The 18,683-nt window shown below is 39.1% G+C and overlaps 1 protein-coding gene and 1 pseudogene across 1 annotated transcript in view; both read left to right on the top strand.

The window, feature by feature from the left end:
* LOC148874334 (receptor homology region, transmembrane domain- and RING domain-containing protein 2-like) overlaps nucleotides 1-18,389 on the top strand; it is a 29,411-nt gene extending 11,022 nt beyond the window's left edge. Inside the window, exons 4-5 of the mRNA XM_088964318.1 lie at nucleotides 11,634-12,038; nucleotides 17,528-18,389. Of these exons, the coding sequence (XP_088820444.1) occupies nucleotides 11,634-12,038; nucleotides 17,528-17,988 (866 nt within the window). The 3' untranslated portion in view covers nucleotides 17,989-18,389. The remainder of the gene's footprint in view (nucleotides 1-11,633; nucleotides 12,039-17,527) is intronic.
* LOC148874335 (NADH dehydrogenase [ubiquinone] flavoprotein 1, mitochondrial pseudogene) lies at nucleotides 504-1,765 on the top strand (annotated as a pseudogene).
* Nucleotides 18,390-18,683: the final 294 nt, after the last annotated feature.

The raw sequence follows: 18,683 nt of genomic DNA, 5'->3' as shown, positions 1-18,683 counted from the left end.
AAGTATTCTGACGTGATAATGATAGGCCCCCAAATAACTTTACGTATGCCAGGAAGGGGAAAAGTCAGCCTTCGACTAAGGGGGGGGGAATAATTGAACAATTAATTACATGGGGGGGCAATTATAGTTGCAGGGAATAAGGAGAGTCTTGGGGCATTTGTAGCTATGTCAGTTATGAATAAGAAGAGTGTTGGGAATTTATAACTAGGCCAGCTGGGCATTTATTGGGGGGGGGGAGTCAGTTATGCTGCCTGAAGAATATAAGAAGGGTCTTTGGGGGATGAGGGAGAGCAGGCTTTTGTTGAGTAAAGAATACTGTGAGTGATTGGGAGAGCTGGCGGTCTCTCGAAGAACCGACCAACTGTTAATGTTCTTCTTTTCTTCTGAATGAATACCAGTTCCTTGTTGATATTCTAGTTGTGTGAATTCTGCTGTGAGTTTGAGAATTGTGTGTCAAGTTTCTGGGACCTAATAGTGGTATCAGAGCGCTTCTTTCCTCGGCCATGGTGATAGCTAAGGAAGTGGCATCGCAGATGGAGGGCGAAGAACGCTCGACTTCTCTGCATTCTGAAGTGGATGGCTTACGTGATGAGATAACAGCTGGACTTTCGAAGATCACATCCCTGGAAGGAGGCGTTCAAGACTTGGTACTTAAGGGCTCTGATTGGATTGTCAGTGAAATGAAGAAATCTGGTCTTCGAGGCTATGGTGGAGCTGGTTTTCCATCTGGCCTGGAGTGGTCTTTCATGCCAAAAGTATCTGATGGTCGTCCTTCTTATCTTGTTGTCAATGCTGATGAGAGTGAGCCAAGAACATGTAAGGACAGAGAAATTATGTGCCATGACCCACATAAACTACTAGAGGGTTGTCTGATTGCAGGGGTTGGTATGCGGGCCACTGCTGCTTATATTTACATAAGAGGAGAGTATGTAAATGAGCGGAAAAACCTTAAGAAGGCAAGGAGGGAAGCTTATCAAGCTGGACTTTTGGGAAAAAATGCATGTGGATCTGGATATGATTTTGATGTTCATATCCACTATGGAGCTGATGCTTACATTTGTGGAGAAGAGACGGTGTTGTTGGAAAGCCTTGAAGGAAAACAAAGAAAACCAAGGTTGAAGTCTCCTTTTCCAGCTAATGCAGGGCTATATGGATGTCCAACAATTGTTACAGATGTTGAAACTGTGGCTGTTTCCCCCACCATTTTAAGGCATGGTCCTGAATGGTTTGCTAGTTTTGGTAGGAAGAACAATGCTGGGACAAAGCTATTTTGTGTCTCAAGCCATGTGAATAAGCCTTGTACAGTTGAAGGGGAGATGAGTATTCCATTGAAGGAGCTGATAGAGAGGCACTGTAGAGGAGTTAGAGGTGGATGGGATAATTTTCTTACAGTGATACCAGGGGATTCTTCTGTTCCACTGATTCCAAAGCACATATGTGATGATGTGTTGATGGATTATGACACACTCAAAAGCTGTCCAAACGGGTTTAGGGACAGCTGCTGTAATTGTGATGGACAAGTCAATTGATATTGTGGATGCAATTGCTAGGCTCTCTTACTTCTATAAGCATGAAAGTTGTGGGCAGTGCACACCATGCATGGAGGGGACAGGATGGCTGTGGATGATCATGGAGAGGCTGAAGGTTGGAAACGCGAAGTTGGAGGAAATAGACATGCTTTAAGAGGTGACAAACCAAACACACCATCTGTGCATTGGGCGATGTTGCTGCTTGGCCTGTGCAGGGACATATCAGTGCGCGGTGAGCGTCCATCCACTATGCCTGGAGTTACTGGTTTGGAAGTGCTTATTCATTGGCAAGGCCTACCTGATTTTGAAGATTCTTGGGAGCCTTTTGACTTGCTTCGAGACCAATTTCCTCATTTTAACCTTGAGGACAAGGTTAGACTTTGGGCGGCGGGTAATGATAGGCCCTCAATTAACTTTACGTATGCCAGGAAGGGGAAAAGTCAGCCTTCAGCTAGGGGGAGGGGAATAATTGAACAATTAATCACATGGGGGGAGGGCAATTATAGCTGTAGGGAATAAGGAGAGTTTTGGGGCATTTATAGCTATGTCAGTTATGAATAAGAAGAGTGTTGGGCATTTATGGGGGGGGGGGAGGGGAGTCAGTTATGCTGTCAGAAGAATATAAGAAGGGTCTTTGGGGCATGGGGGAGAGCAGGCTTTCGTTGAGTGAAGAATACTGTGAGTGATTGGGAGAGCCGGCGGTCTCTCGAAGAACCGACCAACTGTTAATGTTCTTCTTTTCTTTTGAATGAGTACCAGTTCCTTGTTGATATTCTAGTTGTGTGGATTCTGCTTTGAGTCTGAGAATTGTGTGTCAAGTTTCTAGGACCTAACAGACACCCGTATCCCATCCATTCTCCAACCTTCCATGAATGCTGCCACCACCTTGTGCCACAAACTCTCCCTCTCTAAAGGCCATCTCCGTAACCACTTCCCTAAAAGAGCCATATTCTTCTTTCTCACATTCCCAATACTTAAACCACCTTCTTTCTTCTACATACAATCTCCCATTTGATTAGGTGGTCTCTTCTAGCCTCACCCAGTTCCCAAAGGAAGTCCCTCATGCTTTTCTCTAATTTCTTTTCTTCCCTTGGTGGAATTCTAAAGATAGAGAGGAAGTAAATTAGTAGGTTAGCCAAGACTAATCTTATTAGAGTAATCCTACCTCCTAAGGAAATATAGTTTCTCTTCCAAGCAACCAGTCTCCTTTCACACCTCTCTAAAATTGGGTTCCACAATTGCTCTCCTTAGGGTTGGCTCCTAAATGAAGGCCCGAGTAGGTCAAAGGCTAAGGGGTGATAGGGCACTCTAAGCACTCCGCTGCTGCACTTGAGTCATTCCCCTCCAAATGAATCCTTGCTAGGCAACTCTTGTCTAAATTTATTTTCAAATTTGAGATCCTTTCAAACTTCTTGATTAGTCCTTTTAAATTCCTCAGTTACTAGTATCTCCCCCCTTCACAAAAAATTATGATATCATCTGCAAACTGAAAGTGGGTAATTGGAATATTGTTTCTCCCCACTCTCCAACCTCTAATCTCATCTTCCCTATCATCTTTAGAGAGGTCTACTAAAACCATCCACCATTAAGGCAAAAAGAAAAGGTGAGAGAGGATCACCTTGCCTTAACCACTCCATTAACAAGAATAGAATAGTGACAAGGCCGAATACAACCAAACACCCTTTTTTTTGTTTTGAAAAAAATGAACCAAACACCCTATTGCACAATCTCTCCCCAAATCCACGCTTTTGCATCACCTCTATTAAGAAGTTCCAATCCACCAGATCATAATCCTTTTCCAAGTCCAATTTGCAAACAAATCCTTCTCTCCTAGGTCTCTTCATTTCCTCTACATATTCATTGGTTATTAGGATTTGATCAATTATTTGTCTCCTTTGAACAAAAGCTCCTTGAAACTAGCTGATGAGGGATGGAAGTATTGCTTTAATGCTCAATGACAAAACTTTAGCAATTATTTTCTAGATACTAGTCACCAAACTAATGGGTCGGAAATCCTTGGGTTGGCTAGCATCATATTTTTTTTTGGAATTAGAGCCAAGAAAGTTGCATCAACTCCAAGGCTAACAATGTGTGTGTTGAGAATTCCTTAAAGACTTCCAATTGCTCATCTTTCACTACTTCCCAACGATCCTGATAGAAAGCCATTGTAAATCCATCCAAACCTGGTGCTTTAGATCTATCCATTGAAAAGACTACCTTTTTTATCTCCTCTTCCTCAAAATCCCTTTCTAGCCGTCTTGTTGCCTCCTCTTCTAATAAGGGCCACTCTAACCCTTCTACATTCAACCTTTCACCCAAAGGTCTTCTATAAAATGATTTGAAGTGATTTACAAATATCCTGGATATCTCATCCTGATTAGAAGTCACTTACCCATTTATCTCCAACCTGGCCACAAAGTTCTTACGCCTTCTACCATGGGCCATTACATGAAAGAATTTTGTATTCCCATCTTCTTCCTTGATCCATTTGTGTCTTGATTTTTGTCTCCAACAAATTTCCTCCCTATTAATAACTTCCTCCAATTCCCTTTTCAACTTCCATCTCAAATCCCTTTCTTCCACATTAAGGTTTCTTTCGATCTCTACCTCATCTAGTTCTTCATTCTAAGAGATTAAGGTTATCTTCGTTTATTCTATCCTTCCAAAATGTTCCCTATTCCACTCCTTTATATTCTCTCTCAAATGTTGCAATTTCTTATGGAACTTGATTCCCTCCCACCTTACCCCCCCCCTAACATCCTCCTGCCACCATTCCTCTACTTTACGAACAAAATTTGGATGTGTCAGCCACATTTTCAAATCTAAAGTGTATGGGGCCCTGCAAAAATGATTCTGATCCTAATCTAGTAAGGTGATGATCTGAAGTGACTCTAGGCAATGCTCTAGACGCCAAACCTTCCCAATGATTCTCCCATCCTATATTAAGCAGAAATCTATCCAGCTTCGAACACAATGGGTTTTCTCAAAAGTTGGACCAAGTGAATCTAGTTTGCAAGAGAGGAATCTCCTTCAAATTACACATGTCTATGAACTCATTAAATTTCCTCATGTTAGTGGTGATTAGCCGATGTGGGCTAGAAGTTTCATTGGAAAACCTTATTACATTAAAATCCCCACACAGGCACCATGCACCCTCCCACAAACCCCAAATTGCATATAGCTCCTCCCACATTTCATTCCTCTCTCTATAATTATTTGGTCCATAAGCATTACTTAACACCCAAGCGAATCCATCCTCTGCATTCTTAAATTTTACTGGTAACGAATATCTAGCAATCAGCTACTCCATAGACTCCAAGACTTCATCCTTCATTCCTTCTACAGTGTCACTATACCCCTTGAAGCCCCTCAAGATGGAGCCTCAATCCATCTTATTCCCCTTGATCTCCACAAGCTTCTCACCCATCTTCTATCCAAATCTATTAATTTAGTCTCTTGCAGAAACACATCAGTATTTCTCTTTTTGATAGATCTTTAATTACCCTCCTATTCTGTGCACTCCCCAGTCCTCAAACATTCCAGATAATTATTCTCATTCTTTCACCTCTGAATCAAGACCCTTCTCCTTTTCACACAACCCTACTTGGGTTGTCTTCTATCCCTCCTCTCACTAAACTCAATATCATCCTTCACATATGAAATTAGCCTCTACTTCTGACTTTTTCTTCTTCCTCTTTTTCTTTTTTTCCTCACTCTTCCTCATGTACATTTTCACCTTTTGGTTCCCTTCACTTTTGTGATCCTTCTGATTTTGTGTGCCCTTCCCTGCAGCTGAGTTGACCTTACCTTTATCCTTCTTCTTTTCTAACTCTCCTTCCCTCTTTTCTTCCCTACCAAACACCTGAAACTCTTCTCCTTTTCTTCATTTCCCTTAACCTCTTCTCCTTCCATCCCCTTTTTTTCTTCTATTTCCTTCTCACCTAATCTTACTACTGCATGTTCATCCTCCCCTCTCAGTCCTCCGGGCTAGGTGGCAGGTGTACCTGTCTCAGGTAATGCACACACATCAGTAGCCAAAACTAAATGGACACACGTACCTGTACCTGGAGACGATGGTGGTGGAACAAGTTCAAAGGGATTAGAAGTCTCCTATATGGAAGCTACGTGCCCCCCAAACTACACATCTGCAATGTGGGAATGGGAATGCTAATGACTTTGTCTGCATCAGAGGCCTTTTCCAGTACAGCCTTCCCTGTTATTTTAATGCAAATCTTCCTATCAACCTCTTGTCCAGCTTCCTTAGCTCCCTGTACTCGTTGAGAGTTTGGAGATAGATTCCCCATGATAGGTGAGGATGCAACCTGATCAATTTCGACTAAGCACATTGCTTGCCCAACTTCCTTTTCTACATTTTCTTATGCCTTCCCCTTCTCCTAGAAACAACTCCCTCATGTTAAAGATCTCTGCTTCATTCAAATCTAACCTTATAGTTTGGTCGATACTACCCAAACTTGAATAATCAGAGAAGTCTAAATCATTGTCGCTGCTACTACCATCGATTTCTGAGTCGTCAATCTGAGATCGCTTGTCTCCTTTGCTATGACATCTGTTGAATCTTAGGTTACATTTTTCAAGGAAAATTGTTGCCTTCACTTTACTGGGTACCCACTGTAACAATGCTTGCTGCCCTTTTTTTTTTCAATTCGCTCCCCAAGGATTCCTGGCTTGTTCGAGGAAGACGATGATAGACAAACCATTTTGTCTGAGGTTGGGCCTTCTTTAGTAGTCACGTGCCCTTTTAAGAGGTCATGTGTTGGGCTCTCTTGAGGCCCAAAGGTTGGGCTCGTCAAAACCGATTGTGAGATGCCTATGGGCCTTAATTAGATAAACCCCAACCCATTCCTGAGTCTCACATGGTCACTTAAAGTGCCACGTGATTTGGCTTGAGTACTTGACCCAAACACTGCAGCCCGATTCAAGGTCGAACCTTGCAGAGGCTCTTCCAGGTTTTTCTTTAAAATTTGAGTTTGTATTTGTTGTGCATTTCAAGATCCACTAGTCAATGCCTTAGCTTAAGTCCCACCACGCACAAAATCCCCTCCTTTCCTTGGACTATACGTTTTCTCTTCTAGTCCCTTGCCTTTTCCTCTTCCCAGAGTTGGTTCAGCCAAATTAGTGTAACTTTCTATCTCTTTTGTTGCATCCATTTGATTTTTTCCACGTAGGTAGTCTTCTTCAAACCTTTTGTTTTCTTCCCTTCTAGAAGCTCTCCACATTGCAGCTTCAATGGTGGTTGTCAACCAAACTAAGTACACCATTTGGTTGTCTGCAACTAAAGTTTTCCTTGGGATTTCTTCAGGTCTCACCCCACTCAAGCAGATGGCTACCTAGTGAAGCTTTGCTCACCCCATTCATGAATCTTTGCTATTGGTACCACCTTTTAAGCACAAGAGGTGTAAATGAAGGAGGACATGGAGCCAATGGTGGAGGAATTGGAATGAAAGAACTAGGAGATGACTCAATAGGTAGAGCAGACACAACCCAACAAGAAGCTCACCACTGAACTCAATAGGAGTAGGGAGAGGAACACCAAAAAACTTAGATGAACTCTCCCCCTTAGGAAAATGACCATGAAAGGGAATGGACTCTGCAAAAGTGACATCCATGGAGACAAAATGAGTGACGCTAGCTGGATCAAAACAACTATAACCCTTCTTCGTGGAAGCATAACAAAGGAATATACATTTGCGGCCTTTGATTCAAATTTGTGTCTTTGTGAATTAGAAATATGAACATAGCAAATGCAACCAATGACACAAAGGGGAAGAGAAAAAATTTCTTTGTTTGGAAACAATAGGCTAAAGGGAGACTTGAAACCCCAAGACTCTAGATGGCGTGTGATTGATAAGTTATTGTAATAACAACATCCCCCCAAATAAAATTCTTGTGGCTACTTCAACAATATGACTTTTTTTCTATTCAACAACTCCATTTTGTTGTGGAGTGCATACACAAAACCATTAGTGAATAACTGCAAGTATCAAGACAAGAAACAAGACTCTTCTCAAAATACTCCATTGCATTATCTAATTGGAATATCTTGTGAGTATCAAATTTGGTTAGAATAAATTCATGAAATTGTTTCACAATCTTTGGGACTTTATCACATGAATACAAATTTGACAAACCATCAGAATGCACAATACGAAAAGGAAAAGTAGATATTTTATTACTTGAAGGATAAGTGTTTCTACAATGCTTTGAAAAGTCACATGACTCGCAATGCAAAATTGACAAACCTACTCCTTTAAACAATTTTGGAAATAATTGACTCAAAGCTGAAAAAGACTAATGAACTATCTAGACATGGCATAACATAACATGACTGATAGACTCTGAATAGGAAGATCAAAAAGCAACTTTCAGGGGTTGTCTTTGGCTCAGGAACATTAAGTAGGTATTCCGTTTTCCTCATGGCCACTCCCAATCACCTTCCGAAACTACAAATCCTAAAAATGCAATAAGAAGGGCAAATGGTTATACAATAGTTTAATGATATCGTCAGGATACTTATAGAGAAGATTGATGTGGAGTTTAGGGACATGAAGGTCAGAGGTGAGGGTGATAATAGTCTTGATGTCTCCCTTTGCTAAAAATATGACCAAGAGAGCCATTGACTAGGTTTATTTTGTCACGACTAGAAAGCAAGTTATAGGAATTAAATAAGGTAAAAACACTAGTCATATGATTAAAAGCTCCAGAATCTATAATCCAATGGATTCTATGATTATCTAAGGTAGTTGCATGGTTGGCAGTAGCATGTATACCTGAATATGCAAAAGCAGTGGAAGTTGAATTTCCTAAAGTATTAGAAGCGTTGCAACTATGCTCTCAAGGTGATTAATCATCCTCCCACACTTCTCAAATCCTGCCTTCACTGCTGCCAACTGCTCAATAGTAATCTTTTCATTAGAACCCTTTGTCACTGTCTAGAACAATGGTTGCATTAGCATTCCTAGTTTTTTTACTTCCATCTTTCTTATTGTTATTAGCATTCTTGAACCGAGCTGGAAAAAGTTTTAGGTGTAACCTCCAACAACTATCCTTTGTATACTTTGGTCTTTTACAATACTGACATATAACATCTTTCCTTTCCTGAGCTGACTTAGGTTTCACCCCTACATTAGCAAAGTGATCAACTGGAACTGCTCCCTAGACTTGTACTTGCCTTTTGCTTTCCTCACTACTCACCATAGAATAAGCCTGAGAGAGGTTTGCATCATCTTTTGCCAATATATTCTTTCTAGTAATGTCATATTCTGGATTCAACCCTGTAAGAAATTCAAACACCTTGTTTCTTTCTACAAGTTTTCTATATGTTTCAACATCCTTTTTACTCTCCCAAACAATTACCTCCATCAAATCAATCTCTTACCATAGATATTTCAGCATTGAAGAATAAACTACAAATGGTTTCTCCCCCTTCTCATAAATTATTCACATCATTTTTCAACTTATATGCTCTTTCTCAGCCACATTCAATTTCTGGGAATATGTTTGATTTCTACTTCAGAGTGCTTCATTATTTCTTTAAATTCAAGAAACAATTTTCAAACAACAAATGACTGAAAAAGATAACAATTGATACTGACCTTAATAGGATCCCCAAACTGTGATTTCACAGTACCCGACAACTCGGGAGAAAATAGGAAAGGCCCAACAGCCCCTTGTGGGACTTCAAGAATTCAGTTCAACTTGAATTGATCTCTATGTGAATCAAAAGGAATCCTCCAAGCCTTGAGTGCCAGGTTGGAACCCCCTTTAGGACCCTTAATTCAAAAATCTCTAGTTAGGGTTTCGAGCAAGAACTCCAATAAATGTCTTGGACACCTTTCTGATCACCTCTTTTCTGTTGAAATCCTTTACCACCTAGGCTGATTATCTTCTTTAACCAATTATCCATTTAGTTCTCCATACACAACGTGTGTGGGATTAAAAAGAAATGAAAAAAAAGGTAGTTGTATGCCCTGATACCAAGAAGAAAAGGAGGAGGAGAAGAGTCAATCGTACTCTTTCTCTAGCCCCCAAAAACTTTATTTAAGTTTAAACCAATGTAATTACATAAACACCCTTAATGGGAAGCTGCTCCTAACACTTAAAAAAAAAGAGTTGACAGTTCCATGAAACTAAAGGCCCATTAATAAAAAAGAAAACAATAAACATAAACTGAATTAATCATGGCCCATCTAGCCCAATATTTCTACATATAATAATAATTCTTGGGGAGGTTGGGATATTGTGAATTTTCCCAAGGGGAAGGAATCCATTGAGTATAAATGGGTCTATACTATCAAATAATATGCCAATGGTTCTATTGAGTGGTTCAAGGCTCGTTTGGTTGCTAAGGTCTGTGCACAGATGTATGGCGTAGATTACTTGGAGACTTTTGCTCTTGTAGCTAAGATGACTTCATTTCAGGTTCTTTTATTATTAGTAGCATGCTTTGTTTGGTCTCTCTATTAATTTGATGTGAAGAATGCCTTCTTGGATGGACATCTCCATGAAGTGTATATGTCCCTTTCTCGTGGGATATATGGGAAGGAGACAAAAGGGAAGGTATGCAAACTAAAGAAGTCTCTATGTTCTGAAGCAGTCTCCTCGAGCATGGTTTAAGAGATTCGGGGCTGCACTGGTCATTTTTTGTTATACCTAGAATCAGCTTGATCATGCCCTCTTTGTTAAGAGGAGAGATACCTTGATGACATTCCTTATTATGTATGTTGATGACATTATAGTCACTGGCAATGATGTGTACAAGAAGTAGTTTGAAAGGCTTTCTCAACATTGAGTTTGAAGTCAAGGACTTGGGTGAACTAAGATATTTCTTGGGAATTGAAGTTGCTCAATTTAAGAAAGGCATCTTAATCTTCCCAATGCAAGTATATAATTGACCTCCTCACTAAAACAGGGAAGCTTGGGGTTAAACCTACATCTAACCCTATTGACTTGAATCATAAATTGTCAACCACAAATGGTGAGTTACCTGTTGACAGGGAAGTGTGTCAGAGGTTACTTGAGAAGTTCTTGTATCTTTACATGACTCACCATGATATATCTTATGTTGTCAATGTAATCAATCAGCTCATGTATGCTCCCAGAGACATACATATGGCTACAATAGAATGGGTTTTGTGCTACTTGAAAGATATCCCAAGAATAGGTATTCTCTTTGCCCAACATGGTCACGAGAAGTGAAAAGCCTACATAAACACTGATTAAGCTGGTTGCATTGATGATAGGAGGTCTACATCTGGTTAATATGCTATGGTTGCAAGGAACATTGTTTCTTTGAGTAGAAACAATCTATAGTGTCTAGATCATTAGCTGAGGCAGAATACAGAGCCATGGACCATGGACTGTCCTACAAGAGCTAGACATTGTCTATGATAAGCCCATGGTGTTATATTATGATAATCAAGCAAATATCATCATTGCTCACAATCCAGTTTAGCATGACAGGACAAAACACATTGAGGTGAATAGACATTCATATGGGAAAGAGTAGCTTCAGGAGAAGTATGTCTTTCATTTATTGCCTTTGAGGAATAATTAGCATATGTTTTGACCAAGGGAGTTCCAAGGCCTGTCTTACAACATGATATAAGCAAGCTGGGCATGATTGATTATGCTTAGCTTGAGGGGGAGTGTCGAGATATCGGGCTGAATGAACCTTAATCTTCTTTTATTATTTTCTGTTATTATCTGTCTTTTATTGTTAGTGAGCCTTGAGTATATGGACCTCCTATTCTTTCTTATTTATGTTTAATGAGTCAACTGCCCTATAAAGTGTATCCATGTAATTACAATATTTGTTAGTTACAAAATTAATAAAAGAGATTAAGGGGAGCTGGAGAGACAAATTTCTTCTCTTCTTATTGCTGTGTTCTTCCGTCTTACTTTTCTTATTACATTCTTGTGAGGAATCAACACTTCTAATGCCATCTTTATTTTTTTCTTGTACTATATTATACTTTTTTAGTTTTCATGAACTAGCTAGTTATTTTCTTTCCTTTTAAATGATTGATGCCTGCATATATGTGACATGGAATCTTAGCTCCTAATCCATTGTTGTGGAAATCACAGTGGCAGGAAATGCATCAGGTATTGAAATACATGCTGTGTTCATCTCCAAGGTTGCAGGTGAAGCACTAAAGAAGTATGCTGGTTCTTCCAACATGGAGCTTTGGATCATTCCAACATTTGAAAACTCGGCATGGTCTATCAAGGTCATCTGTTTTGTTTCCCTACTGGCCATGTCTATTGTGCTTGCCACTTGTTTCTTCATTCGTAGACACCATGTAAGACGAGAAAGACCTCATGCTCCTCGTGTTCGGGAATTCCATGGCATGAGTAGTCATTTAGTGCAAGCAATGCCGAGCTTGATATTCACAACAGTGTCAGAAGATAACTGCACTTCAAGAACTTGTGCCATATGCCTTGAAGATTACAGTGTTGGCGAGAAACTTAGAGTGCTACCATGTCATCATAGTATGTACCCTCTGACTATTCCATGCATACTATTTTTTATTTTGATAATAAAAGAAATTATTAAAGAAGAAAAAAAGTGAACAAGAGAGAGGTGACAAGCAGTCACCAACAAAGAAGAGGAAACCTCAACAAAAGCATGACTCAAAAACAAACAACCTACAAAAGACCCTTCAAAACATAGCACCCAGCACCCCCTTCCACCTAGACCCCAAAACAACAAACACAACAAAAACAAAAGGCAAGAAATGAGTCAGCCATCATTACTCCATATACCCATCATCACTCCCATGTTCTGCTTCATGCCAAGCCTCTCCTCCTTCCCCTACAATAACCTTCCTCAGATTCTCCTCCCTCCTACTCTCAAACTCTTCAATATCTCTTCTGGCAAACGCCTCTCCTCCCAAAAAGAAATGACCAAGTTTTTTCCCAACCTCTTAGGATGTGTCTACTCTTACAACAGACCAAGTTATTTTTCCAGCCAAGGGAACCTAGTCACCTAGTCAATGCCTAGGTGATGCCTTGACAACTATGGTAGAACCTTTCGGTTTCATGGACACATGAACTACTTTGGCTCATATATAGTTGTGGCTGATGTGTGGCTGCATAGAATTAATAAGCCATGGCATCACCATATAATTTGTCTTGTACCCATTTAGCATGAGAAGGGTCTGTAGAAGCAGGTTTTGATGTGTCTCCCACCATGTAACCAATCTTCCCATGCCCACCAATGTAAATTTTAAGGGACTAAAACCACTCTTAAGTAATTGGTTCCATCCAACCAAACTGATGTAACAGAGGTAGTAAAGTAAGGAAACTCCCTGGCTTTCCCAAGAACAGCGATCTGATCAGATATCTGTTTCAAATCACTTCCGGATGGCTTCATCTACATAAAAAATAAACAAGAACTCTAAAAATCCAAGAGAATTAAAAATCACTTCTGGGGACTGATTATAGTGTGAAACATAAGTTGGGACACACTGTGACAGGGCTGTTGATTTCACCAGATGCAAATACACCCCACTATATGGCTGTCAATCTCAAAAGAAACAAAGTTCAACTTATCTGGAAGACCGGAATGATGTGCCACTATCAAATAGCACTTCTGGTCTTCAACTCAAAATCAATTCTCCGGTTTCTTCAGTTTTGGGCAGATTCTCTGAGATTCTTCTCAGGCATAGAAAACAGCATCAATTGATCTAGAAAATCTTCACAAAAACAGGCAAAACAATACTGTTATGAATCTTATGATCAGCCCTTTAGAACTCCATTTAGCCAGCTGATCCTAGACTTTATTGGAAAAGGAAAATTCAACTCAAGAAGGAAACCTCTGCTCTGATACCAAGTTGGTGATTGGAGCAGAGAAAAAGTGAAAGAAAAACAATAAAAAATAATGGAAATTATATAGCTGCCCTTAATTAGTAAGGGGCAACAGCTATAAGAAAGAACAAAAAACAAACAAGCCCAAGGCCCACTAAGATAAGATGGTCCATGAATAAAGAAAATAAACATAAAATCTTTGAGTCCCATGTATACGAGTGTCTTGTTTCTCTTATGAGATGGGATCCTTTGCTATTATTTTGAAGCCACCCCACAACTAACTTTGAGTCACCTTCTATCAATATGTTACTATAGATGAAAGAGCTTTGTAATTTCATTCTTTGTAACAATGCTAGTGCTTTGGCCCTTATTGAGTTACCCACTCATATAGGTCAAGAACATATATAACAAGTAAGTTTCCATTCCAGTCTTCAAAAACTTCTCCAATTCCCAAGGCTCTTTGTTTCTTCGTGTTGCAATAATCAAAATTCAACTTGATAATATTGGAGGGGGGACCTGACCTTACGATCTTGCTGTAGATGAAGCTGCAACCATTTCGCGTTCTCTAATGATGTCATTGGTATAAAAAGAGGCAAAGTAGCTCAAAGTTTTTATTTGGTGGGCCACCTATAGTCTAATGTTTTCAATCGACATATATGGTTCGACTAGTTGTCTTAAAACTTCTAACATTCCTTCTTTCTTCCTAAATTGTCCAGAGGATAGTTTCTCTAGTACATATCAAAAGGATATTTCCTAGCTTCTCGGGTGGAGAGAGAAAAAAGGTCAGGAAGACGTTCCCCTGGGGTGGGTTCACTTGTGAGAAGAGAGAGAGGAAAAAAAACCCATGTACCAGAAAGAAAAGGACGAGAGATTAATTTAAAGTTAGTATTGTTACATTCTTTCTAAAGAAAACAAATGTGAGGCGATAAATGTCAATTCAGTGTTTTCTTTTGCAAAATGTCATAATCACTGAGTGTATTAACTCCAAATGAAATGTGCATATCTTGGAAGAAGTCCTTGCCAAACTGCTTTTACAGGAGATGTGGCTAGTGCATTTTGCGGAGTGAAGGTTTTGAAAAGGGAGCAAGAGAATAAACCAATATGGTCAGCAACCAAACTCTACAATTTGGTTTTGAAATAGCAGGAAAGAAACTGATTAGGGAATGTACAAGGTCCATAATAACTGAAGCTTTCGTGTTCCCTCTAACCTCTCATCACTCCCAAGTCCCAGGATAAACCAAAAGATAAAAGGCACACTGAGAAACAGTTTTGTTTTTGTATTTATCAAAAAAAAAAAAACAGTTTTGTTTTTGTTAAGGGAAAGATGTCTGGGGAATATATCTTGAACTGTTCTCACCAAAGGTCCTCTTTCCTCCCAGAATATACAACCTTCCTGGATAACAGATTATTTATTCATTTTAGGAAGGTCATCAAAGTGCTAGAAATGGCTTTCCAAAGTGAAGCCAAAGAAGTTCTATTAGACAAATCAACATCTCATCTATTAGCCTCCGGCCCATGGATACTTTTAATTATTGTGTGCCATACTTTGCTTAAATCCAATAAGAATCACTATAACTACTTAATCAACAAGGAGCATTTTTTCTAATAATAGTGAGCAATTCCTAAGAGCTAATCTCTCCATTCCGAATTCCTCTGCTTCATTCTTTTAAAAATGATGCTCCAATTGATGAAGTTGCATTTTTTTGGCGTCCCTGGCTCCTGAAGAAAGTCCATGATTTTTTTCCAGCCGATTTGCAATTTGTATTGAAATTTTAAAGACCCAAAACAAAGTGAAGGGAAAGTTGGTGCAGGTGGACTTAATCCTACCCCCAAAGAGAGAATCTCTTTTCCAAGTTGTCAGTTTGTTAAAGAATCTTCCCATGACAGGCCTCGAGAAGTTAACCGGTCTTGTTTAGGAATTCTAAAAGATGAAAATTTTCTAATAAGACTTGCTTTCCTTTCTTTCATAGGTTCCCTTCATTCTGGTCAAAGAGGATTTATAAGTATAGTATTTGATTCTGGACTGTTTGTTTTATTTTAATTTTACTTAAAATATCATTTTTTTTTTATGAAAGGAGATACAGTTGTTGGAGAACAAAAACCTATTCAGTGGCCTCACCTAACAGTTAGGGGTTTAGGCTGAATGGTTCTTTGAGATGGTATCAGCGCCTGTTCAACCAAGTGGTCTAGTGTTCGATCCTTGTCACCATCATTATAATTAATTAAATTTCAACACAAGGTTTGGGTGGGCCTGTGCTTGTCCACGCTTCAAGCCCAATGGACTTTCGTGTGAAGGGGCATGTTAGAGAATATAAACCTATTCAGGGACCTCACCTAACAGTTTAAGCTTTTAGGTTGAATGGTTCCTTGAGAACAGTAATGTCTCTTGGATTTTTTTTTTTTCCTTTTTGATAAGTAATAATCAGCTTTTTGTTGCTGATTAAAAAAATATTGATAAAAGTAAGAAATCCCTGTCCACAAAGTGGAGCTAGCAGAAAGGAAACAACAGAAATATATAAAGCAGCATAAAGCTCCTCTTGGCGTTTTCAAGAATATTGGTTTATGTTCTGTGGTTCCATTGACCCATTAAGCTGGATTTTTTCATCTGGTCACCACTTGATAGGGCATCTAAATGGGGACAACTGAAAGTTTCAATTTTATTCACAAGGCTGTGTTTGGTTGCAGTACAATCTTATTTGCACTGGTACAAATGCATGGGAGTGCAAATGAAAAAAATGCAAATTTAGTTTAATTTTATTTTAGGTACTTTATTCTCTTTCAGGTCTTATTTTACTTCATTTATACTGCAATCAAACAAAGTAAGGTAAAATTTGAAGCAAAAATAAATCAGAAATTACACCCAAATCATTTGCATTTTTGCACTACCATAGTTTTGCATCAGTGCAAATTTATTTGCACTGTAACCAAATGCAACCTTAGCACCAAATGTATGGACATTCTCCCCTTTAATTCCCACATAATTATGGAATATATTGTGTGTTATATAACTCATGAGCTTATGAATCTTAGCATTCAAGTTTTTGTTAGGTTACTTGGCATATTTTTGACAAGTGACAATGAAACTTTTCTTTTTCTGAAGGCAAGGTAAATGCATTAAATGAAAGGAAACAAAAGGCCTGGTTTGAGAGAGAGAGGAATCAGGCACAAGAAAGATACAAAACGGCAACAGGACTGGGGCTGGGGTTGCACACAAACCATACACGGCCCAGAACCAAAAATAAAAATAAAAAGAAAGAAAAGAAACTGAAATAACCCAAAAGGACCTGGCACCTACACCCAAAGCTTGGGTCCAACAAACAGATACCCCATGGCCTTTACACAACTCTTTTTCCCCTACCACCCCTGCCTCTGCCATGAATGCATTTCTTTCCCCTGACTGGGGGAAAGGAATGAAGAACAATCAAACTTAATTGATGCCAATAAAAAAATTTCTTGATAAAATCAAGACCCCCGTCCACCAAGCGGAGCTAGTGGCAAGGAAACAACAGAAACATACAAACCAGCATGAACCTCCTCTTGGCATTTACAAGTATATTGTTCTATGTTTTGCACCTGGCCCATTAACCCATTAAACTGGATTGTTGTGGCTGGACACCACTTGATGGGGCATCTAGATGAGGACTGAATGAAAGTTGTGTAGATTTAATGAAATCTAGCACCATATATACAATCCCTCCCTTTAATCAACAACTGCTTATCATGAGCTTTTGATGTTTTCAACTCCACATAATTAAAGAATATATTGTGGTATATGACATCTCAGCTTATAAAGCTTAGCATTTTAGTCTTTGTTTGGTTACCTGCAGTCAAGTATAGTGAGCTAATTTATCTTGGTTTGGTTTATGTTGTGTCGAGTATTTCAGGTGGTTACAGTATAAGGGAAAAATTGATATGGCTGGAGTTTGTTTAGTTTGGCTTGGTTTGGAAATATTCAATAAGTTAACATTGGTTAAAATTATGCAAGATACATTGGTGAATCCATTACTTAAAATTGTTCAATGAAATATGTTACTGAAAACAGATTTTCTGCTTGAAGGTGTACCTTATTCTAATTGTCAATACCTGCTATACTGGAGAATTTAAAGCCTTTACTATATATTTTTCATTATTATTTATATCTAACAAACTCCGTACTCTTGGAATTTCAACAGAGTTCCATGCCTTTTGCATTGATTCTTGGCTCACTACGTGGCGGACATTTTGCCCAGTCTGCAAGCGTGATGCTAGGACTAGCTCAGGCGATCCTCCAGCCTCTGAGTGCACTCCATTGCTTTCATCAAGTGCAGCTTCTGTCACATCCTCTGCTAGATTTTCATCTGCCAGATCGTCATTTGTATCATCTTTAGCTATGGCTTCAACACCATCACAGTCTCCATCTGTTTCACGCTTTTATTCCCTCTCTGCTATTCCTCATATAGATGAGTCTTTCATGTCTTGTGGCAACTCTCCTTCCATCAGTTTAAGCAGAAGCTCTGTAGACCTCATGAATGTATCTTCCCAAAGATCTTATGCCTCTCGTCTAGCTTCATTTCACTCCTTGGGCTACCGTTCTTTATTACCTCTTAACTCAAGATACACAACACCATATGTTCCAAGTTCGAGCAATGCCTAGCAAGTTTTGTTGAGCCATCCAGCCACCATCACTATCTGTAACATTGCAATGAGTCAGCAGCAAGCCTTTCTCCTTTTGCTTCTGCTTAACCTTTTCCGGGATTTTGATGCCTGGTTCCACCAGAGTCATTTCCTTTTGTAGAATTCTCAGTTGCAACTTCCATGCATGTTCTCTGGTTTGACTGCCTGTATGTTTTTATTCCCATATCATGAAACATCATTGCTGAAATGATTTTGTAGTGAGATTCCAAAGATTTTTTTTTTTTTTTTCGTTTGCTGTTGAAAATTAATATTTAGAGTGCTGACGTATTGGGATAAAATGTTGAAACTGTAATTAAATGTTAGACTGAAAACATTTATAGAGGGAGCATTGAAATCAGCTAGAAGCTGATTTGGTTAAAATATGTTTCACGTGGAAATGCCATAAAGTTGCTTCATTAAAAAAAGCTGCTATTTGCTTAAAATATGTTCACCCGAAAGTATGCTGGGAGAGAGGATAAATGTGATAAAATATCGAATTATTCGTTGTGGCACTGGAATGTAACAAAAACGAATAATTTTAGACTGAAATAGCATTTGAAACTAAAATTAACATGTAGGGGTAGAGCTAGCATATTTTTGCAGAAACTAAATGGACTTGGAGTTATTTATTTTGGAAATAGATATGAAATGGAATGGATTTTGTAAGTCGCTTTG

The sequence above is a fragment of the Nelumbo lutea genome, chromosome 1 (genome assembly GCF_056320005.1).
Source record: "Nelumbo lutea isolate HS-2025 chromosome 1, American lotus-T2T, whole genome shotgun sequence".
NCBI classification, from domain to species: domain Eukaryota; kingdom Viridiplantae; phylum Streptophyta; class Magnoliopsida; order Proteales; family Nelumbonaceae; genus Nelumbo; species Nelumbo lutea.
Note: the sequence above shows the minus strand (reverse complement) of the source record. Positions and strands in the feature narration are given on the sequence as shown.